At 41.0% G+C, this 25,499-nt stretch overlaps 1 protein-coding gene and 1 long non-coding RNA gene across 2 annotated transcripts in view; one reads left to right on the top strand and one right to left on the bottom strand.

The window, feature by feature from the left end:
* Positions 1–3,253: 3,253 nt before the first annotated feature.
* The window catches only part of LOC147873632 (uncharacterized), a 134,201-nt gene continuing 111,955 nt past the window's right edge, over positions 3,254–25,499 (bottom strand). The window contains exon 3 of the long non-coding RNA XR_015535469.1: positions 3,254–3,415. This is a non-coding gene — a long non-coding RNA (uncharacterized LOC147873632). The remainder of the gene's footprint in view (positions 3,416–25,499) is intronic.
* LOC110834482 (noggin-1) lies at positions 6,126–24,572 on the top strand. Its single transcript, XM_022073678.2, has 5 exons — positions 6,126–6,259; positions 19,899–20,195; positions 21,122–21,353; positions 22,212–22,347; positions 22,631–24,572. The coding sequence occupies exons 1-5, from the start codon at positions 6,248–6,250 to the stop codon at positions 22,821–22,823; spliced, it is 870 nt and encodes a 289-aa protein (XP_021929370.1). The 5' UTR covers positions 6,126–6,247; the 3' UTR covers positions 22,824–24,572.

Raw genomic sequence — 25,499 nt, 5'->3', positions numbered from 1 at the left:
TGTCACATCAAAAATTGATATTTAAATTACACTTCCCGTTTCTTGGCGATAACTAATGAACCACTGAATCAAGATATGTATAGAGTTCTGGAGATCATAAGAATCCACAAATGTTGTATGAACGTGGTTTGTATGATGGTCGTTACAAAGACTGTGGTAATGAGAATTTTTGAGCTCTACACCTGGAGCATTTAACATAGCCGTAACCCGTAGCAGTTGACATTACACTTCTTTCCAAACTCATCACACACATTGGAGCATACGAAGGAAACCGGGCGCCATAACGTAAGGTCGGAGAGCATCTGTTTTGTGCTTCTAGGTGAGTACATTGCCGGTTAGCCGATGACATGCACATTCTGAAGAGCAAAAGTGGGGGGGGGGGGGGGGGGGAGTGAGAGACGTATTCAAACAAGAGTCTTGCTTTTGCTGGTGGTTGCTGGTACATCCAGAGGGCCTTGTCCGATCTTAGCCAGCGGCCCTGACTGCAGCAGGGAATCTACCATATACCGTGTTGTAGGTATCCGTACAAGACAGAGGAAGAAACCCACTCCCAACACTTTTATTACCACGTTTTGTGTGACGTCATGGCCGTGCAACAACTACGTCCATCCACGTCTTCTTTTTCATCTTCTCCGTCATGTTGTGGGTCTGTTCAACCACACTGCCTAAGCAAAATGTTAAGGATAATCATATTTGTATAATTCAAATTATGTCTTCAGAAAATAAATTATGTTGACATTTCCTGCTACATGTATGCTTTGACACCTCTGTTTATAAGTCGTAAAAAGCAGCGCCAATATTATAAATGACTCACGTCCGCAATTTATCCAAAAAAATTACCCTTGTATTCTAGTAGGCTATATCTCGTTCACGATGAGTATGGACTGGGTATTGACACATTCCAGGCAAAAACTGGTCTACTATAAGCCGCCAGGCTGCAAGTTCCCGTAAGGGCAGTTCACGAGATGTGGGGACAGCTCAACACTAATGCAGTGACCCGAACATTAATCTCATTAACCTTAAACCGCAGCGGTAATTACATTTACCACTTGCTTTAACAGTCAATATCTCACCATTTTTCATATTATTTGGTTCATATGACACACTCTAAACAGGTATTATTCAGATACGGACCGAGTTGACAAAAGCATGTCCAGTTTCTGAAACGTGTTAGAATCTCAACTAGCTAGTCAGATATCGAGAAAAATAAGATAATTATATAGTTATTAAAATCTATTATAATATTACCTCATTTATGCTTTGTCTCGCAAGTGGCCATTTTCAGGGAAATTTTCCAACAATTACGAATTAGCCAGTTGTGCACCCAGATAAATAAAGTAGTTAATAAGATTCATTGTAATATCACCCTATCCATGTCTTCATATCTCTAGCGGTCGCTTTCCAGGCAATTTTCCTGTTATGTAGAATCAGAATTATCTGGTTACATAACGAGATAAAAAGACAATAAGAACACTTTTAAGCACCGTTTTAATATTATCCGTTCTCTCCATTGGTCTCTGAAGTGGTCGTTCCCAACTACTTAGAATCAGAATTAGCTGCTTACATACTTATACAAATAAGATAAGTAGATAATTATTAAATACATTTTAATATTATCATATTTGAAGCTAAAGTTCTGCTCATCTAAGGAAAAATATATAACGTTCTTGTAAAAAGTGAGAATAATAGATTACTAAGAGTAAAAGAAATTATGATTACTGTGATGGCAATCACAATGATAACAGCAACACATTCCGTCGCCCATGTGAGATGCGCACCACACAGTAACACCGCAAAACATTTGCGACGCAAAAAGTAGATTTCAGCTTAACGAATTTTATTTAAAATAGCTTCCATATTTATGAGCAGTTCTGACATAACGATACGAAAATTATTCGCTGGCAACTGGCCTGCAGTGTGGATCTCTAGTACCAAATTTCATCCAGTTCCATCAAGTTAGCTTGGAATAGGAAACATGAGAACGGGCAGATATGACCTTCCCATTATGCAATTTTCTGCACTGGCTGCAGATAAGGCGCAACATCCTGTGACGCTTAAGATGTGAGTCACATCTACAGGCTTCTGAAGCCACAGTGGCCTTGGAACGCCACGCAATATTCATTGCATTATAATGTCGCACTAAATATGTATCAGCTGTTTCTACACATGTGGTTCAACACATATTAAAAACATAAAAGGCACACAAACAAATATTTGAAAGTGGAAATGTAATTACCACCTAAGAGTAAAAACAAATGAGTCTGAACGGTCGAAAGAGATCAAATGTTTCCTGTGTCTAAGTTCCTACTACTTAATAAAGGCGAATGGAGGGAGTACAGGCATACTTTCACGTGTGTAGATGACTGTCTTCTGCGCCGCACTGTGCAATCTGACGTTTCAGATGTACCTGCTGCCTCCATCTTCAGGACCATGGCCGCAGTTTGAGGTCCAGCACGTTGTCCTGAATCAGGTTTGTTGTCATAACGCAAGAAATCAAATTCCACACTCATACAAAATCATGTAGTGGCTGAGTGGTTGGTAGTTCGTATCCGGAAGTTCTCGGCCCGGAGGCTCGCTGTCATAAAAGATTTCTTGTAATTTTCTTCCAGACAAACCCCGGGAGAGTACCACAAATTAGGCCATACCGTTTCCGTCCATATAATTTACAATTCATTATTCATTACTCATCCCATCATCCACACTAAATATTCTTAGCTAATGTCAGAGTCGTTAAACAAATCACAAATTAGTAAACAGGTAAAATTATTTTTAATAGCGTCGCTAAATAACCAAGCCTGTCATCAGTAAACCAGTAATCCCTGTCACACCTCACACCAGTGTTACATAATTAAAATGCGACGGACGCCGGAAATATAACGCTAAATTAACGTTTTGTCTCGATTATACAGAAGTCTAGTAATAGGCGTCACACTAACGCAAAGAGAAATAGACAAATCGAGACGAAATAAACGGTTCGATGTTCGAATAAGATCGATATTCAACACAAAATATTTATAAACTGAGGGTCTCACTTCACATTACTTTAACATCTTTTTCAATAACGTGTGACAGAAACAGGACGCAACTCATTTACACTTAATTTACAGGCGGTGACCTGAGATAATTCATACTTAAATAATTAATATTAAAGGACGTCCAATACACAGTACATACTCATTTATTTTTTATGATGAATACAGTAAATAAATCTTACAGAATAAAGAAAGAGAAGAGGAATTAAAATGAATGAAGGGACTATTTAAAATATGTTATTCTACTTAGACTTATGATGGTTCAAACGTCGGAAGTTTGTTGTTGTCGAAACATCCCTAAGTCCAGTGGCGTATTTTATTTGTAGTAGAAATCCTTTACACATTCCCCAACGAAAGTTGGATTTTATTAATTTCCTTTAAACCTGTTAAAACAAAAAGAAATTATTTACTTGAGAGTTTATACAACGACGAGTTGACGTATCCTGTTCGTAGGAAAGGGAAAAAAAATCACTCGACTTACAATTGCAAGAATTACAACTGTCTCCATTTAGTGATATAGTGACATGTAATGCGCTTGTTGTCCTGCTGAGAAACTGTGTCTAAATAATTAACAGAATCCTGTATAAAAAACCTAATACCGTTACGATAGAAAGTAATTTAATGAAAAAGTTTAAAATTAAAGGTCAACACATATGCTTAGATGGTATTCAATCACAGCTAATAACCTGTTCCTGAGACAGATAAAATTCTGGGTCTGTGATACAGCAAATGTCACGACACAATTACAACAAATTTTAAAGTTTAATTGTTATCACTTAAAATAATAAACAGATGATAAATCGGAGTTAGCGATTTTAATTAGAAAGGTACATGAGTCCCACTTTACAATGCACAGCATAACGACATGTTTCACAGTAAAAAATAATGGCAGTAATATTAGGATGTAATGACAGTCTTCATATAACAAACAAATAAAGCATATTACCATAAATATATAACTGTCATATGACACATTACGAGCTTAAAGTAAAACTACGTGTTTCGTCTTACTAGAAAGACATCATCAGGTTTCATAAATACACTGAACTTGAAAGAGTTAAAAAAGTTTTGTATAAATTTCTTTTTTTAAAATTTAATTTCATATTTACCTTAGTTCCTAATGAAAAGTACGTCGTATCTAGTAAAAAAGTAAAAAAATAAAATTTGTCCCACAATACGCCATGTAGGCGTTTGGGGTGAGTGGAGGTATAGCTCCTCTCTTCCTTGACCTCGGCACTAGATGGGGGTGAGTGGTCAGCATCACGCCCCGGCCGGCTTTACCCCCGGGAAAGGACCCCGTTACCCATTGTAGAGGAGGCTGGGTGGGCCCCAGAGCCGGTCTGGACGCAGAGGCTAGAGGAAAAATCCTCTGCCTCCGTCGAGGATCGAACCCCGGTTGTCCAGCCCGTAGCTAGTCACTATACTGACTGTATCTAGTAGTAGCATTTAATGTTTTCTGTGTTTTGTGTTATTGGCCGCAGAGTGTAAACCTCTACCAGACGACAGGGCGCAACTTGCTATAAGACAGCCATCTTCAAACACTTCTTTTTTCTGTTAGTGACGTTGCTTCCTAATAGGTCTCGAACCTACCACAGGATGCAGCTCATGATAGCAGATGAAGGATATTGCGAAATGACATATACAGGAAATGCGACAGAGCCCACAAAACCTACTTCAGTGAGGCACTTATTGACTCCGTGGCTCTCAGTTCTTGAAGGACCTTGTCCGCCTAACATATGTGAGGTTTCTTGATTTGTTTAGACGTTTGGTAGAACTCCTTGGACGAGCGATCAGCCTGTCGCAAGGCCTCTACCTACACAGGACAGTACAACACAGAAAGACGCGGACAAACATCCATGTCTCGAGTGGGATTCGAACCCACGATCACTGTATTTGAGTGTTCAAGGCCGACGTTCCAGACGCGCAGTCTGGCTACTGCGACCGGCTTCTGACAGGCACTGCCTGAGACAAATCCTCTGCCTTAAATATTGATTACAGCAAGAATTTTAACAGGAATAAAGACGGGCTGGTGAAACAATTCCACACAAAACTGACAGACAGACGTGCTAGTTCATCTACTGTAGGTCTAAGGAATTCGCACACGACAAACAAATAATCAGAAAATCTGCATTAGTTCCCCTTTATCCCACATTGCCAAGATTAACAGTTCATTGTCAGAATATAATTGCCGTGTGGTGGTTTTTAAAGGAAAGTATCGAATCCGCTGCAAAATAATTATTTTCAATTAGATTATACAAAAAGTTTAACAATTCAACTAGTTGGGACGTGACATTAAAGATACTAAAAAAGAAAAAATATCGAAGATTTCTGTCTTCTGGGTTGTTCCGCCGTGTAGTCTGGTCGATGTTAACCAACGTTTCAGAGGACATACTGCCTCCGTCATCAGGGCGATTCATGGTAAACATCAACTAGACTACACAGCGCAACAACCCAGAAGACAGAAATCTTCATACTCATCGCCCTGATGACGGAGGCAGTATGACCTCCGAAACGTTGGTAAACATCGACCAGACTACACAGCGCAACAACCCAGAAGACAGAAATCTTCATACTCATCGCCCTGATGACGGAGGCAGTATGACCTCCGAAACGTTGGTAAACATCGACCAGACTACACAGCGCAACAACCCAGAAGACAGAAATCTTCATACTCATCGCCCTGATGACGGAGGCAGTATGACCTCCGAAACGTTGGTATACATCGACCAGACTACACAGCGCAAGTACCCAGAAGACAGAAATCTTCATACTCACTGCTGTGAAAACCTCAAATCTTACCAAAAGAAGGTCGGTTGGAGAAGAGGGCTGAAATGCGGGCAGAGAACAATGATGAGAATTTCTTTTGAAAAACAGGCTGTTCATTATACCACAGATTCATTTTATATCTGTGATTGGGCAGTCTGAAGAAACAAGATATTTGTGCTGGTCACAGCTGGAGAATTGAGTGGGAGAAAAAGAGACAGAAGAAGTTGTTGGAAGAACCCTGATCGGGTCGGGCTAGACTCGCTGGAGCCTGCCTGTAAAAAGGGGGCCCTAGGGGAATTGGGGGGCGGAACGGGGGGGATACTTGTTGCAGGAGCTGACGGACGGCTGGTTCTCCAGCTAGCTGCTGAGGAGCGTCTTCAGTAGTAGCCAGCATTGCCTCAGTGTTAAAAGTGCAGTTAGAATTCTTCCAGTGCACCGGCTAACGCGTGATGTTCATGCAGGTATGTTGTGGCTTGCTGTCAGCGATTGACGTGACGTTATTGCACGTTTTAAGTGTAGAGACGCCGAGAATGGTGTCGTCGTCTGAAATTGTGCTTGGGATTTTATAGGAAACACTGCGTGGTTATGTCCGTAGCGAGTCAGTGATGGACCACTTTATATGAACCCTAACCTTCACCTGTGGAATGTTCCCACGCCGCTTTCGGAGAGATATTGAAATTCTTCAACGTCAAAAAATTCATTTCGTGAGCGAAAAATGAATTCGCTGCATCGCAGTCACAGAATTTGCATGCACGTGCATGAGTCCTTTAAAGTCGAGTAGTCACAAGAGATAAAATGAGAAATTACGCAGGATTGTGGTCGGTGGTAACACGGGACAGGTGTGGGAGAGAGCGTTCGTACTATGTCTAGGCGTTTTCTGGTTTCTTCGCAGGAGGACTGGAAGATAGTTATCAGAATTTCAAATCTAATTCTCCCGTTGCTTCAGTCAGTAAAGCGACTGACTACAGAATGGATTCAGTTCCCTGTTGGGGTAGGGATTTCTCTCTTTGCTTTGGCCTCGAGATGACGTGCTTGTCTGCTATTTACAGGAGACATTTCACCAGGATTAAAGCGGCCGAAGCGTGAAGATAACCACTCACCTATATCTACTGTCAAGGTTAAGAATAACAACTTGCCAGTTTTTTTACGTGTCTCGGCGCTTAAACAGGGGGACAGCACCTACATTTTGCTTTTATAAATGAACGTTAAGGGACGCATGTGAAAAATATGCATAAGCCACTCGGAACTTGTTAAAAATTTTATACATTGGTAACGCTGCATTTTGTATTGATGGATTTCGTATGGTTTCCACCGTAAACAGCGGTTATTATTTCCAGCTGATATTTGTGATCGTAAAGCGTTGTATTCTCTTTGCGGTACAGACTGGATTCTTAAGAATTCTTTAGGCAAGCTTCGGTTTTAAAGGGTTATATTCACCACTATGGTAATTGTTGTGGCCGATCAGAACGAAATTGATGCCTGCATCAAAACTGTGGATTCCTACCTTCATCTTAGCCAGGAATGCAGCGTTAATGACAAAGACCATGCCCATGTTTCTCCGAAACGTTAGCATGTGCCTGGAAGTCCACTCGGCGTTACAACCCAGAAGACCAACATCTCGCCGTGAGTTATCGACTTTATGAGATTTGAGTTCGTCTCCAAGGTTGCGAGGCTGTGTTAACTTTCAGGTAGATAAAGTTTCGCAGGAACGTACTGCATCTATCTTCAGATGGAGGCAGTGTGTTCCTCAAATACTTTGCAATCTATATACGAATCCACATTGTGTTACAACCCAAAAGACCAGCTTCGACTTTATCGACTCGTTGGTTGCAGGCGAGAATCGATTGTTACTTGCTAATTTCACGCGCTAAAAGGCATACCTTTTATAAGGACCAGTATTCCAACACCAAAAAGACAAAACAATAATGAACTTCCATTCATATGAATCCTTGATCGAAAGAAGCTAGTTTGAACTTGATTGTTACTTAACAAAATAAATGATTAACTATTAACTATTACGTAACTAGGTAACTAATTAACCAGCTCCATAGTACAAGGTCTTTCTTGTAAACTTGACATCCGTTCAGGTGATCGAAGTAGGCCCTGCTATTGTGGAAACTTCAGGTTCAGAAAATTGATCATGAGGGCCTGCGATTGGACAAGAAACAATCAGTTAAATCTAGTCCACACTCTCACGCACTGCTTCGGTGACATCCATTTAATAATATCCTTCCATCTATGTCTAGTTTTTTTAAATTAGTCTCTTTATTTAAGGTATTCCAGTACCTAGTTGTATATTTCTCGTCCATGCGTGTTATATATCACGGCTCGTCATAATCCTTGATCTAATAAACATAATAATTCGTGGCGGCGAGTATGATGATGACTGTATTCTAGGTTGTTGCGCGGTTTTAGTCTGGAGGAAGTTTGCCGACGTTTCAGAAGTCCTTGCTGCTTCCATCATCAGGTAAATCGCGGCGCAACATCCCAGAAGACAGTCATCTTCGATGTTGTTCTTCTTTCGGGTTGTGACGCCTTTAGAGACTGCTTCGGAGGAACGTACTGTTGGACAACGACTGAAGAACAACATCGACATCTTCACCGCCTTGAGAACCTCAAATTTCACTATCGTTTCTTGTGATCGTCAAGAAGAACTGAGAAGCAATACGAATTAAAGTGGAAACAGCAAAAGCCAACATTTAAGACTAGTAGCTTAGCATTTGTACGCAGGCTGAGGAAAAGCACAGTAGTCTGGACAGCAAGCACTTAGGGTAGGGTTCAATCCACAGCAAGAGGCCCTCCTATGTCAGGCAGATAAGCTACGTGGTGAGGAACTGGTCCATGTTCCCGACACTGCTGTACGCTTTTGCCGATCATCGGACCATATCGTTACAATGAGATTACATTTCTTTCAAGATCTGAAAGACCGTGAACTATGGGGATTAGGGATGTCGACAGTATGTGTCCTTCCGCGTCTTTCGTATCCGAGACTATTAACAGAATTTCGATTACATCTGATATCGCGTGATCTGCACCGACAGTCACAGACCGAATTTAATTTTGGTTTATACCGATTCAGAGCACCCGTACTATGCGCGAAGCTCAACTCGAAATCTATCGAATTTCTTAAAAACGACTCATCTTGCAAAACGTACACATGGAATAATTTTTTTTTCCCTTACGATCTACAACTTTTATTTCGAAAATTCTTCTTTCACGTGGTGAATTTTAACGAAATACAAGAGGAATTTCTTGAGCGAACTGAGCGACTACTAGCTTCTCAAGAAGTACTCTACTGAATGGAGTTAGTGTTAGTAATTTCACAACGAAAAATATGTATCTTCAAACAAATTAAAATAAATACCAGTCACCTATACAAAATTTTAAAAACACTTTCATAGTGAGCGTTTATTCAGAAAAACGAAGTCTGAGGTCGGGTCCAACCCTCTCTAGCTCTCTTATCGGACGGAGCAGCACATGTCGACTAATAACAGAGACTTCAGAGTGACGTATGCACGTGGTCAATATGTCAAACAATTTGTCATTCCAGTCGTCATTTGATTAAGATGATTTGCGGCGCCATGTAAACGTAGGTCCGCATATTTCAGTTCATTGAAGTCTGCACTCCATAACTGCCTTCCTTGCTTTTGAAAACCACGTTAATAAATTAATCTAATTATTATTATTATTAATATTTACAATCATATTATTAAACGACGTAGCATTTATAATGTAGTGAGCTTTGCATTTTATAATTACACTAAAGGATTTTCAGTTCGAAAAATTTGTTTCAGAGGATTATTTAAAACTTTTATAATAATAAGACATGTATCTGAAAATAGATTATTTTGAAGCTGTTGTCTGGTGTGTTGTGATATATGAACTTATATCAAGTGTCTCATTCAGTTGATATGTTTGCGATGAAGAAGCCGATGTTGTTCTGACTGTGACGCCGTGCGGACCTCTAGGTAGATACCAATATTTCGGAGGAACATGCTGTCTCCATCTGAATAACATCGAAGCCTCTTTCAGCAGGTTTGACATCCGTCATTTTGCTGAAGTAACCACTGGCCATTTTTACCTCTTAGAGTTGATACATTTATTTGATTTTATACTCAAAATCTGTTCTTATATTTTCAGAACTGTTGTGATATCCTTTTCGTTACGTTAGCATCCAAAGATCGTATTATCATCATTTGCTCACTGCTGCGTTCCAAAATTCTAACGTACTGAAGCCGCGGAAGGGTTTCTTTGACGTCGCAAGGCTTCAGCCATCGGACACTTGAACCCTGTAAGGTCTGAACTTGCCCGCGATGCTAGTCTCAGGTTTCATCTGCGGGGCTAGACACACGAGACACGACAGAAAGAAACGAAACAGAAATTGTCACGACTTACATGCTAATCACTGCAATTTGTTTTGCATGAATCGTGCTAAATGTCCTGCCCTCTTGCCCTCATCATCCTCCTCGACTGAATCACCGTACCAGTAGGCCCACGACATAATCTGTGAAAATCGTGGAGCTCGTGTTTCTTAAACATTATCATCCCCTCTATTATTTCATGTTACTTGCGTCCAAATATTATCTTCCTTTTTATTTTAATTTACTTATTATTTGGGCATGTAGCGCACATGGGGGAGATGAGAAATACTTACAAAATTTTGATTTGAAATCCTGAGGGAAAGCGACCAGTAGAAAACGTAGGTATACACGTGAGGATGATATTGAAACGGACCTTAGATAAATAGGTTTGGTCGTAGCGAGTTGGTGACAAATTAATTCCTTTGTGAAGTAATTCTTCGTGTTTTAATTCCAGTTAATTACGTTCTTAGGTTCATATTTACAAAACCTCTGGCACGCTTAATATTCATATAAGCTGCACCCCATACGCATTATGCACTGGAGTTCAGTGATCGCACAATAGAAATGAGTGTCTTCGTCTAACAACTCTCCTTAAGCTTGCACAATCAGTGGATTTCTTACACCGAACGTCCTGAAATTCAAAAACTATTTCTTATTCCACAAACTCCAAGGAGCACGCTTATCTAGGCAAAAAACGCCCTGCTTTTATGGAACCCCAAAGGTCATTACCATCCACCGGTCCCTATCCTGAGCCAGACGAATCCAGTCTGCACACTCGCGCCGTATTTAAGATCAATTTTAATCATATCCTTTCGCCCACGCCTATGTATTCCGAGTGGGCTCTTCCGTACATGGTTTTCGTTTCAAATTCTGTATTGTCCTACTGTAGTTAACGGGGAAAATTTCGCACTTCAATATCCCCACAGCGTGATCAGGGGAAACGCACATGTTCTGATCTACTTCAGAGTATTTACAGAAGTTTCTTGGATTGCATGATTATACTACAAATCCCAAAGGTAGAATAAATATTTGAGATAAATCGGATATAGTGTAGAAGGAATGCGTTGTGGTCTATTTTAAAGTATTTTGCTAAGTTAAGACTCGAACATAAATCATTTAATACGAATCAGTACTTTTACTCAATCGAATGCTACATTCAGTATTACTGTTTTAGAGAAATAAATTTAAATACATTAGGGTTTCGAAGATGGTTGTCTCCTGGGTTGTGTAATCTGCTAGAATTTTCAGAGGTCGTTACTGCCTCCATCATCAGGGCGATCGTCTGGTAAACCTTTACAAGACAACACGGTGCTACAACCCAGGAGACAGCCATCTTCGTACGCACCGCCGTGAGAACCTCAAATCCTACAATGAAAGGGTTTGCGCTAAAATTCATTGACGCTTCTATTAAGTTACATGTGTTACTGATAGTAAATTAACGTACTTTGACAGCAATAGTTATTTTAAGTGATATTTCACTAACTATTTAACTAACAATATTTTGGTACAACCAACACTGGCCTTGGACCTTATGAGTACTACAGATCGCAATAAAAACATCCTGTAGTCACGTAGAACCATTCTTACATCATGCACTTAATTAAGTAGATTGTACGCGTAAGCAAACTGTTCATCTTTGTATTTTCCTAAGTTATTGCGTCACTAAATCTGTATTTTGTTTTATTTTTAATTTGCAGGTTACGTTTTTCTGTGTATTTCAAATGGAGAACGCCAAGTAACGTTAATAACTATGAACACTTCTGTTACAACACCACTTGAATAATTACGATCACTTCGCAGTCTGGATATAAAAATTGCCATTCTTCAGGTCCATAAGATAAATCAACCTTTTGTCTTCTTCCACTGTCTGGACTGAACAGACATTTCGCTTAGATTAGGTTACAGACGCCATGGACTGTGTATTTATTTAACGGCGCCCTCAGTATCTCAGAAGATATCGTCGATGTATGCCAATCATAGTTGGGCTAACTTCGTTTATCATCACTAGTAGCATATATAATAGGTCCACATTAGATTATATTTGCAAGTGATTCAGTCTGGCACAATTATTATCATCATTTAATGAATTATAAAATTCCCTAAGTTGCCTCAAGTTGCGAATAAATCCGGGTAGGATTAAACCCAACTCCTTAAAATGTAGTCACGCTACACTGTAAGCAAACATGTTTGATGAAAGTGAAATGTTGGACAAACGAAGAAAAAAAGAAAAGATGCTGCCTCAGAACCAGAGGTCTCTGCTGTGCATGTCATCCAACCAGTTTCGTGATGTCAGTGGCATCCAACCCCAGACCAGAGATTTGCGTGGGTGTATGGTAATTACAAGCGATCTCAAGTCCTGGCTGTAATTCGTCATGTAAGTTACAGCGCCCTTGAAGAATGCTCTGATGTCAATATGTGGATACAGCCAGTGAAGCTGATTCAATGTTTGTCTAACAAGCACCTCTTCAGTTCGTTCTGCGGTTTAAACACCCTCCCTCTACCCTCAACCAACCTACAAAGCGGACCTGGTGAATCTTGTAGGGGTCATTGGTTATGCTGAATCAGGATCTTTGCCACTTTGTAGTTGAAGTTATATATCGGCTGATGTAGACAGAACTCACAGACACAATGCGGACGAATTAAAAAAATCAGTTATTTCGTTTCGTTCTGTGACATAGTGACACTACGCCTCTATAGAAAATCGGCCACTAACGGGCCCTTTGTTTATCCCCCACATGATACATGAATGAATATGGTGCAGCGGTGGAATGATACTGACAATGGAAGGCCTCGGAGAGAATTTTGCCCCAACTTCACTCTGTCCACCGCAAAACCACGCAAACGACACGAGAGAGAACCCTGGACCAGCTGTGAAAAGCCAGAGGCTGACCGCCTGAGTGCTGGGACGGGCGACTGACTACGTCAGATGGTTTCTTGGTTTGTTCGTTAATTAGGTATTCGGTCGCTCCATGTGCCGGGGTAAGCTGGAAGTAACAGTGGGTTAACACCTCTGGTACCTTGCTTTTCTGGTCTGGACCACCTGTTCGCGAGTGTGGCTTTGTTTGGGTGTCATTGTCAGGCTAACTTCCTCTGCTCCTTATGGCCAAGGTCGACTGCAGGCAACTCCACACTAACGGTTAACGACCGGTAGTTTCTTTCAAAGGAAAGAAATTGCCAAACGTTTGATGTGGATTTCTTTCTGTGATTTGCTGGTGTACTCTCACGGAAGAATTAATACCTATAGGCTAATTAATATCTTTAATTGTAATAAAATTCCTATTTTGGGGCCGATCAAACAATGGGATCACAATTTGGAATCCCGCTTGGTAATGTTTTCGGCTTTCGGCGCATTTGCAACCCTATTAAAATAACGAAAGATCTTGACAACGGTTACCATTGTTACCTCGGTTACTATGGTTATTTTGTCCATGCTGAGTTTATCGCCCAGGCAGACAGGCGACACGCACCCGACCCACGAAATGATCACTTGATCTTAGACGACTCTGACGTCATTAGCGTCATTTTTAAAAGCCAATTTTCACAGCACATACATTTTCTAAATTGTTCTGCACTGTGTAGTTCTGAAGGTCTTAAGATGGGCAAATGTTATGTCCTCAGTCCTACTACATTAGTTCATTACACAATGACTAAGAAACTCCTTGTAGTAGACGTCTTCAACCAGAAATTAAAAAAATGAAGGTAATGTTGATTTTTAAAGGGACTAGATGGTTCATTGCAGTATTCGCAAAAGCCAGCCAATGGGTCCTATCGTGAGCCAAATAGATCTAGCCATACCCCATTTGTAGGATTTGAGGTTTTCACGACGGTGAGTTTGAAGTTGGCTGCCTTCTGGGTTGTTGAACCGTGTAGTCTGGTAGAAGTCAACCGATAGTTTAGAAGTGCTTGCTGTCTCCATCATCAGGGCGATCGCCCTTATAATGGAGGCAGGAAGAACCTCTAAAACGTCGGTAACATCTATCAGACCAATCGGCTCAATGCTCGCCATGAGAACCTGAAATCTCGCACAGATTGGATGAGTTTCTTAGTCATTACAACACACTCTATAGTCAACAGCTGCAGAGATATGAATGTAATGATCATCCCACGCATTTCGAGCCAGTTACTCAATGGGACACCGCGAGGTGCTGCTAAAATCTGCCACCTGGACCGACAGACCGTATTAGGCAGTCAAGGAAAACAGCAGTCACGTATTTTAAGACGGTAGAAAAGAAAGAGTCTGTCTTAATTCTAAATTAATTACTTCCCCTCTTCTCGTCGTCCTCCTCAACCTAACCTAACCTATCATTACCTGTCATTGTGGGTTTATAATGCTGTTAGGGCAGTCCAAAACAATTGACTGACTGCCACGCGTCAGAAACAGCTGAAGCAACTGTGGACCTACAGATTTCCAGTCGTAAATACTTGTGCGCATGAACGCCGCATAGAATTAAATGGTAGTAAATGCTAGTGAGTACAACTAATAAAATTATATCACAGATGCAATATGGGGGTCTGTAGCTGTATGGATTATACGCATGATATTTTGCTTGCTTTGTTACACAGGCGTATAAGATCTCAGTGATTAAGGCAGATGGCAAAATGTATTGTGATGTGCTGCTACCACTGTTCAGCTTTTAGAGGTATTCACAATATGGGTGATAAAATTGTTAGAAAGGAACACCAACGAAAGGGGGGAGAAAACAAAGGTGCGAAAGAGGATGAAGTAGGGAAGTGAAGATAGGAAATGAATAATTTCTTTCTGAATTTTAATGCGGATTCTACACTGGAGTTAAAATACTTTACGTCTACTTTGTGAACAGCTATGCAACGAATATTCTGTATTTTCAAGGCACTTATGCATTGCAATGTCCTTGAATTCAAGAAAGGAGCGTAGGTATTTATCGTGTATTTTAATATATCGACTAATGTCTGATTACATCCTAAGCGCCGTGATGGATTGCAACCCAGTACATGTTATTGTTTGGTGGGTTGCATCGCGGTGTTCTGCCATGAGACATCACTATTAGGAATTATAATTCTAGTATTAAGCGTGTAGGCTGATATTCACGCACATTATTAATTTAATTAATTGTTTTATTAACTTTATCATGATAGAAGTATCATAATTATTGTCATCATTCGTTTCTGTTGGTAATGTAATCGACAGAAAATTTGACGATTTCAACACAGATTTTATTTTCCCTGCAGACATTTTTGTCTCTTTTGATGACTCATTACTCAATGCATAGCTTCTATTTTGTCAAGGCTCTTTTGCTTTCATTTTGTACATTTCGACCTTGTTCTTATGTCATCTGTACTTTTGTATCCGTAATGTATTTTTCATACCATATCTCCTTTTCAGTGCTTGCCAGCAGCTGTCTTTCTATCGTTTGTCAAAGCATTTGAATAAATGGTTTGAATTAAGATATTCCTTCAAAACAACTGTCAGATCTGAAGTCGTCGATTGATGCACAATACACATTTTACATCAATGTATCACTTCATGCTGCAAACCAGTCCAGGTTTCCTAACGAATTAACGGCCGCGTTTATATATCGTTTTATGCATTAAATCGCGTATGGTCTCGTAGCAGCCATCATGGTGGGAAGGAAAAAACCCATGAAGATGGAAACATTTTACTGGTTACATTAGACTGCTGTTGTTTTTGTGAGATAATTTGCAGTACATTTTATTCTATTAAAAATACATCGGGGATAACTGACTAAAACGTGTGGTAACGCTCCGGAACAGTGCCGGAAGGACTGAGATCCACCGTGAAGAATCTTACAAAGCATGACCTTGGACCTCAAGAATCCAAGTTATACAATTCAAAGACAGAGTTATTTCGAGGTCGGGCACTCATAAGGAATTCATGTTCCCTACAGACCAAATACTTATGTATAGGAATGTAGTAAATAAAAACTGAGAACGCGGTCGAATTAAGATAGCCCTGATATAAAAATATTTACATTTAGTTTGAGTCCGAATCGTTAAAAAAGTAAATGAACACATCCATAACCTTGTGAGATTTAAGATTCTCACGTCTAAACACTGAAGTGGCTTTCAGAGTAGGGGACAGCTTCCTCTGCTCCTGTAAGTTGTCAAGATACAAAATATGCATCTTCTGCCATCTCTTGAAAGTTTATGAAATTACATAGTGACCACTGGGAGCTCAAACAAATAATAAAGCAAACCTCAGACTCTTTCATACAATACAGATATTTTGCAACAGCTGAAAAAAATACTACTTTAGAATGCCTTAGGGATATTAAGCATTACTACATTTTCTTGGTCTCAAAGTCAGTCATTTATGAATATGATTACATGTTACCCCTTTGTGAATAACAAGCCGCTGTAGAAAAGTTATACAACGAGCTACCTGACGTACAGACATATTCTTCACCCCAAATACACGTGATTGGAGTGATCAAACCAATCAGGGCTTGTAGCACGCATACGAAAACTGAGAAATGCATACATTTATGTTAAAATGGATCTTAAACAAATAGGATGTGAGGTTGTTACATGGATTCATCTGGCTGATGATAGGGTTCAGTAGACATCCAGACTCCATTAAAGCCGGAGAATTTCTAGACCGAGAGACAATTCACGTATTTGTAGGACATAAATATGACTACCGCGTACAATTTGGTGTTTATTTTTCATATAATACTGACTGTACACACACTTTCCAAGCAATTAGTCCCTTCCATATCCTCCTCGTTTTGTAATCCCACCCTCCCACATACCTCTTCTTCACACCTCCGCATCACACCCCAAACCCATTCAAGTGTCTTGGGGTGGAATTAAAATGGAACTAGAAAGCTGTCCCCTATATCATGCAGTCTCTTTATTGAGGCCGGCAATTCCATGCACGGGGCGAACGTAAAAACAGGGGTGTAAACCCCATGTCCCAGGCGATATTATTTCAGTCATACTCACGACTCTACGTATTAAAATGGAGTTCATGGTGGAGTAAAGGCCATAATTACAGTGCCTAGATCATGTTGCATCATTGCATAATCGAATAAATATTATTACGACAATGGAAAATACCCGCTGAAATTGAACGGAGGGGGATTTTATGTGCAACTGTGGCTTTCGAGGATGAGCCGAGTCGAATGTTGAAAATCATTCAACGTTTCGGCAAACATTGCAGCTGCCACCTTCAGGGTATGTAATTACTGGAAGTCCTTGCAAGTCTTATTATATAGGGCAGGAAGTAGGTGGCGAGTCGCATTTGACAGCGCTGATCGGTGGAGCCAGAAATCAAAGTATTGTCCAATTGGAGATTAGCTTGAAATTGAGGAAAAGATGTGATAAACAATCAATTAATAAGAGACACAAAAGTGAACTTCTTCTGTCAACATTGTTCTACAGAGTGATCCGTTTAAAACGCAACACTTACTGCCACACACGCGTCCCTTCACGCACAAATCGCTAAAACTAAAATTAATACAGAATTATTGCAGTCATATCCCGTTGTTGTTGCGACTGATTCGCTGCTTTAAATAGGCACCACCGTAATTTCAGCTGTTTTGCACAGACAAACACTTACCTGTGTCCCCAAGTTTTCTTACTAATCGGTGTATTTAGGTGTTATCCACAATACGCGTTTTATCCTACTTAATGGTACGCATGTCACGGCTCTGGCTATTCATAAACATTTTATAAAAGCCGACTTAGGTGAGTCAGTCGAAATTCGATTCCCGTAAGTGGCAAATTATTATTTTTGTATTGTGTGTGTCCAGACCGGCTCTGGTGTAAACCCGAAGCGGAAGCTGACCACTCACCCCATCTAGTGCCAAGGCCACGAATGTGTAGGAGCTTTACCGCACTCCCCACATTGGCTGCATGGCGTGTAGCGGGACAACTTCACTTTACCTTACATGTTTCTCGATGCGCTGTCCTTTCACGTTACTTCAAGAACCCGGGTCAGTTCTGTGAGACCACAATAGATTGCCAAACTAATTGTATTACGTTTCTTCATGGTAGCGCCGTGACTGGAAGATTCCCCGCTTCGCCTGCATGTGACGTAGCAATTCCCAGGACAGCCTGCATGCCATGCTGCTTAAAGAATCGGCAATATAAATGAAAAAAATACTGCTGGCAGACACGTGATTATTGACCAATTCTGTCCCGACACCGACAGCACTGAGCGCTAATTCGAGGTATCGATAACCAGAATGATTAAGCATAACTGTTTATCGCTTCACAATCTTATTACTTCGGTCGACAGCTTCTGTCACTGTTGGTAAATTAGTCGCTCTTTGTTCTGAGAGCAGTCTCACAGACCGCCGGCCACAGTGGTCGCGCAGTCTGGGGAGTGGACCTTGATCGCTCGAACAATGATATCGTTGGTTTGAATCCCGCTCATGATATGGGTGTCTGTCCGCGTCTGTGTTGTGCAGTCCTTGGAACGAGATTATCACTCGTTCAAGAATCCCTGCACACGTATCATGCGTGATACGCGTCCGGCACATCTCATCCTCGTTTATTTGATAATCCTGTCTCTTCATCCTTCCCAGATCCAAATTCCATTTTCAGTGGCTTACGTTTTCTCAAAGAATCCGTTCAAGTCCCAGGCCCTGTGTAATATTTCGTAAAACGTCGGTTTCTTTTTTACGGTGAGGAATTGTTGACCCACTGGCCAATCACGAAGTTGGACGAATATCCCTTATCGGCTGTCCATAATTTATTTTATATACTCTCAGCTATCCTTTATATCTGGAAGCCTTATCTATCCGGAACCTGAGGGTTCGCCATACCGTGATGACATGGGACCTGCTAAACAGAAGGAACATATATGACAAAATTTCAGATGGGCTACAAATGGCCACGGCTTTGCAATTTGCCCACCTCGTATCTCGACATGTCCCCCCTCAACCACATCTCTCTGAACGCACGAGCGCATGTGCCAGCATCCCTATTTGGACCCGTCCAATAGTTAAGATTAAGTGTGGCATTTGACCCCAGTGCCTTTCGTCTCTCATGTTACTTCGGCCAACTCCCCCAATTCGTGGCCCCCTCGCCAAACATTCCTTGCTCCCCTGCGGCGCAGAAAGACGGTTCATGCAGTGCTGAAGACCTCTGAGAGCCCCGCGCTCTCTCGTCCTGCGCGGTGGGTGCCGTTATGGGGCCGCGTATATTCCCCGGTATCCGCAGCTGGCTGTGAGCTGTGACCGGAGTTGCAACCACACATTGACGCCAGGACATCGCGGCCATTGTCCCTCACGACAGCCACCTTATAAATCCATTCGTGTTGCTCATCTTCCCATTTCATCCGACGCTATGTAACCTAAAGGAAGTATAACAATTCGCAAAGAGTGGATATAGTACATTCATGTACCCAAATTTCCACACGCTGTTCTGTGTTCATTTCGTGCGAAAAGTCTGCAAAGAGACGGCCCATAGGGCAGAGAAAATATTGGCTGTTGCTTGAAGACTGCGTGACGCACCACAGCCAACGGCTGCCCCAGTGACTTACCACTTGCTGCGACTGTAGTAGCGTCACCAAATTCCATGTTTCAAGGCCACGGAAGCCTTCGCAGATACCCCCACCCCTACCCCTACCGTGAGGCTGCAAGCCACCAGTACAGTTTTGCTGCGCTGTAAGTTCTGAGGTGTCTTCACTCGCCTCGGTTCCGCTGTTTATATTGCAACGTTGTACGATTTTCCTGTGACCCTGAAGCATGCAATTATGTGACGAATACTACAACTTGTTTCCACTATTGTGCAGATGCCCAGAAGTTCTGAAGTGAAGTCCCTGTTGTTGGTGTTGGTGCTGACGTTGGGGCGAGGAGCGAGATGCAAGCGCAGAGGGGCGGTCTTCTTACCCCCCGACAGTACAGGACTCGTCGGGACTCCGCCAGCAGACAGACCACTTCTTCCCCTCAAATTCTGGGCCAATCCTCGGAAATCACCACTCAAACCTCGACGTAAGGACTTAGATGAGCAAACGTTGCTCAAACTCATGGGACAGGACTTCGATTCTCGATGGATGAGAAGGACACATCCCAGCCACACCCATATACAGGTATAATTAAGGATTCCCTTGTAGTTAGTGCAAAGTTCGAAGGAGTAGCGTATCATTGTTATATTTATTCCTGTATAAGAGAAAGGGCTAAGCAAACCCGTTATAATTTGACGATGAGAATTCCAGCAGGTACTGTACCGTACATAAGTTTAGTCGTATTTGAATTGTAGAAACAGATTTACCCAGCTGTTGTGTGAAGAATGGTTATGAATTGTTATAGCTGATAAGGCCTTTGCTTTGTATCATTGAGCACGTTGAGATTTCGCGACACTGACATGGCCGAACGTCGGGATATGGAGAAAATATTAGAACTGAATAGTTTAATTCACCGGCTGTTGGTATCCACCACTGTGTAAATAGACTGTTTTCGACACGTACAAGAAATTAACACGTATCTTCAGTGGTGACTAATCACTCCATTGTATAGGCCAGGTGTATGCCGGCAATTCTTAAGGGCTGTTTCTGTCATGGCGAATGTACCGACGAATAAGTTAATTTGTAATTATTGCGGGAGTGGCGAAAGACGTTAACGTGGTGTACCTTTAAGTGCCTCAACATTCACCTGTAAGAATTGGAGTATATCATGAAAATCCAGACTGAATTTGCTGTCCTCATGACAGACCTTTTGGATAATTTACGAGCCCCCCCCCCACCCCCACCAAAGTCCTAGATTCGACCTTAAAGATATCACTTTATAGTACTAGGCGTAGAAAGGATTATATTAAAATGGATCTAAAAATTGGATAGGTCTATGAAAGTATTCATCTGAATCGGATCAGGGATGCAGTCTTACAAACATGGCAATAGACTTGGGTTCCGTGAGAGCTGAGCGACTATTTGCGAGTCATTAATGACTCTGCTCAGTGTGGCGAATGAGAGTTTCTGTCGGCGCACGAGTTGACACATCGGAGGCGTGCTTGTTCCAGGACGGGACCGCTGGCGACATCGAAGACCGTGCCACGGTGCGGACGCTGCGCGAGATGGCCGGCGAGGAGCTGCAGTTGTTGCCAGATGAACTGGTCCCCCCGGAGAATCGGGCTGCAGTCATCGCGTGGTTAGTGCAGCGAGCTACCTGCCCTATCCGCTACGTGTGGGATGACCTGGGCCCATATTTCTGGCCACGCTGGGTGCGCAGGGGCGAATGTGTGCACGACGCAGGTCGGTTTTCAGTCCTTAGTGGCCAACACTGATTCACACACATTTTTAAGCCTCCGATTTCAGAATGAAAAAGATCGCAGTGATGATTGAAGTCACTGTTTTACTCTGCATGATTTAAAACTGATTTGTTTTTAGTTTATTTACCGACGTTTTCTCAACCGCATAGGCTAACCAGCATCGAATATGAAAATTAACATGATTATATTCTGAGATGTTGAGCTATATAGTCGATAAACTGTTTTGATGATGGAGGCAGAAAACACCCCAGAAAAGTCGGTAAACGTCTACCAGACTTCACGGCGCACGGCATCCCAGAAGACAGTAATTTTCATACTGGCCGCTATGAGAACATGAAATCTCATCGAATGTGAAAATGACTGGAAATAACATGGAAAAACACAGCCGTGACCTGTTTAAAATACTCGGTATTTTGAGTACTTCGTGTACGGTGGAGCATTGGTTAGCGTGAGGCAAGAGTTACATCGCCGTGCCCGTTCGGCATCTTCTCCGGCAGGCTTGTATGGCGGATCAGTCTATGAGCTCTCCAGTAGGCGTTGCTAAGTAGGATTTGAGATTCTCACGGCGGTTTAGTCTTGTTCCATTCCGTTTCCTTTTAGTGTATTTTCCTTAATGTTCTATATTTTTTTGGGGTTTGCCTATTATAAGCTCCTTGCTGTTGGCAATCACTCTAATAAAGGAACTGAACTGTTCTACATCATCTTACAAGGTATCTGTCCATAGGCCACGCTAGAAACGTTTCCCAGTGGCTCGGTTTATTGTTACACTTCTGATGAAGCAATAAAGTGACGCATCGGATTTACGCCTGTTTTCTGACATGTCAATTCTTGCGATGTGCAGGTGTTGAAACGACAAGCGAAGGTCGAAATTCGAGTCGAAGAACTAATACGAGAAACACGCCATGCAGTTGGCCTCCTGGAATGTTGTGTGTGCCTGGAGTCGCCAGAAACCTTCAGATTCTACGGTGGCACTGCAGGTAATGAACGACACATGGGAAAAGTCACATTAACCGTTTCAGTCAAAAGAGTTGGCTGAAAACCATAACAAGTCTTTGATTTCAATACTTCTAGTACTTCTTGGTTTTATGATAAACCACATGCTTTTAATACAACTGTATGAGATTCTTTTTACCAATCTTTCCGTCTTATTATACCCTGTTTCAAAATTACGTGTAAAACCAGTCACTGTCTTCACAATCGAATTTATTACGTAATTCGGCTACGTATATGGATTCACTTGGATAACATTCTTTGTTGCAGACTGAGGAAAAACCTGAGTGTCGGAGGTGCTTCTAACAGCAACAACGTGTGGCTGCTAAGGGGTAGTGCAGGTCAGGCTGTGGTAGACAGACATTACAACAGCAGCAGTAAAAGCAAACGTCGAAAGCGGTACCGCTGTCAGTGGCTTAAGGTGCCTTATCCTGTTCCTGAAGATTGTGTATGCTCCTGCTAGTCCCAAACTCTTCCGCTTAACCTCTGCTAGTCTGTTCAGTGCCTCTCTGATGTACTTTCATTTATCACAAGTATAACTCATTGTCTTTCTTTCATGACTTTCTGCCGCAGACATTTTCATTGACAAGACAGCATAAGATCTTCTCAGACTGTCAGCATGGTATGTAACTAAGTAATTTGATTGATTCGTCCTTCACATCCAAGCAATATTCACCATCCTTTTTCTCTAAGCAATTATAAGTCTACAGTACTGCATGAAAGTTCATCTTGAGAGTCACGGTTTTAATTGAGAAATAATTCAGCCATTGCCCGCGTTTATTCATTAGTTCCCCTTATTAGCATCACACCACAAAACATTCTTTGAATGCTGAAAGCAACCTTTTTCCTTGTTTCAGGAGGCAAGTGATTATTAGTGCAGAACTCACTTTTTGTGTGTGTTCGTACGCGTGCGCCATATTATAATTGCTTATTAGGCACAAAATGAGTAAAATATGTATTTTATTTTACTGACTGCTTTAAAAACATCTGACATAAAATCTTGTCTCCATCTAGTGCAATAATTTGAGTTGAAGGTCATCTCCACTCTTCGTTTGCCAAATGAAAACCTATAAGGAACTGGTGGTGTTGTACAGTTGTAAAATGACTTATTACGCTCTCTTGTTATTGAAATTGTGACACATGAACCCATTCATTCAGCATATGTATAATTACAGTGGTTAATATTATACTGGCATTTCAAGGTCATTATTTTATGTATTTGCAGCACCGTGCTTTATGTTCTATACAGTACTTCAGCGCTTCACTGGCAGCTTACACCGGCATACGTCACAGAACATTTGTTCCATTCTTCTCCCTACACGAATTCCAACTAATTTAATTTATTTTATCTTGTGGTAAGTACCTATTTCTAAACGTGTTTATAACAATTCTTAAACGAATTTCCTAACACTATTGTCTATTCCCACCATCCCAACCTTCCACAAAATATAAAGTTCAATTCTTCTTTCCATAAAGTTTTCTAACTATAGGCTCTTCTTGACCCTGAGGCACTTCAATGGTTCTTAGCGTTTCTTTATATCCTCAAATTTACATTATAATTCGTCACTTTTGATTTTAAAGTATGATGAATAGTAAATGCCTAAAAACAAAAAGCTGTCAGAAATGTTTCTATGTACGGAAGAACAAGAAATAATGTCTGGAGGTCAGCAGCTGTTCATATAAAGTGCATTTATCAACAAGGAGCGAATTATCTTACTCTTGCAGCAGACAGAACAGATGGACTGTAACTCAAACACATCCTTTCTCTCCATTAAGAATGCATGAAGACTTTCTCTTTGAAAAATACGAGAGAGTTCTTCATCAGAATCACATTAATTTGATAGAAATTATATGAAGGCTGCATTAAATAACACAGCATTCACAAAACAGAGAATGATGCATTACCATCAAAAGTGTAATACTTAAGATACACACATAATAATACTTTAAGTATCGGATTCCACATTTACCAGATGATGCCAGATAATGTCCTAGAAATGAAATGTTGAAGACTGCAAATCAAATTAAGTGAAATTCATTTTTAAAGTTGTGTGGTGACCTAAAGCAACATGCACATTTAAAGTACCCATGAGAAATTTACTCTTGGTATTTCAGTGAGGAATGACTGAAAGTGAACACAATGATTTGTTAAGAACTTAGCTTAATGTACCTTTGTAATACGATTAAAATATATTAACAAAAAAAATTGTAACGTTTCGCGTTTTCTTTTCAACCTCCCTATACTTTATTCACGATAACCATGGAATATACATGAGCCCTGAATACAAATGAGAAAGCGTTCTATTACTAACGTCAAATAACCCTAAGTTTCAACACCGCTAATATCATGGCCTGCCATTGGACAGGAATCTTGAGGCAGTTCAATCACCTGCAATTCTCACAGCTACTTTCCATAAGATCTAACTTAATGTTATCTCATTCTTGATCTTCCAAGTATAATTTATGTGGTGTAAGCAACACTAATGCCATACAATAGAATCCTCAAATGTTAGATGCAAATTGCAGTTGCGGTTAGTGTGATTATTATATGGAATATAAAGTAAGGCAAGGACAGCTTATTTCTGTTTTTAAATAAGCACCAATTAATAAAGTCTTAAGGGGAATTGAGGTAAAGCTCCAAGTATTCCTTGGCACTATATGGAGGTGGTCCGCTTTGCCTATGGGAAAAGAGTCTTTGGTACTCTGGACTCAAGAGTTTGGATGTGGCAGAGAAGTAAAAATTGTCCTACACTTGCCAAGAACCGAATTTCAATTGTAATTGCAGTTACTCTACTGATTAAACAATCCCTACTTATAATAAAGCGGGTTTGTAGTTACCAGCGTATATTTTACTATTGTGTTATATTAAGGAAAGTATGAGTTGTAAGTTCTACCCAAATTTCTAGCTTCAGCGATATAAATACGCTACTGTTGATTACCGGCCGGCGTAGCTCAGTCAGTTAGCAACTGGCTACGGACTGGACGACCGGACTTCGGTCCCCGACGGAGGCAGACCAGACCGGTTCTGGGGCCCTTTCCCGGGGCCCATCTAGTGCCCACTCTCCCACAAGCGCCTACATGGCGTATAGTGGGACAGTTTTACTTTATTTTTACTGTTGATTAATAAAATTGCATTTCC

The sequence above is a fragment of the Zootermopsis nevadensis genome, unplaced genomic scaffold (assembly GCF_977971745.1).
Source record: "Zootermopsis nevadensis isolate Lab colony 2312 unplaced genomic scaffold, Znev_1.0 Znev_ptg000017l, whole genome shotgun sequence".
Classification (NCBI taxonomy): domain Eukaryota; kingdom Metazoa; phylum Arthropoda; class Insecta; order Blattodea; family Termopsidae; genus Zootermopsis; species Zootermopsis nevadensis.
This window is presented reverse-complemented; position numbering and strand designations above follow the sequence as displayed.

Coding starts and splice junctions, on each gene's coding strand:
- LOC110834482 (XM_022073678.2), top strand. Junction 20,196..21,121: donor CCAGCCACACCCATATACAG/GTATAATTAAGG, acceptor TGCTTGTTCCAG/GACGGGACCGCTGGCGACAT. Junction 21,354..22,211: donor CGAATGTGTGCACGACGCAG/GTCGGTTTTCAG, acceptor TGCGATGTGCAG/GTGTTGAAACGACAAGCGAA.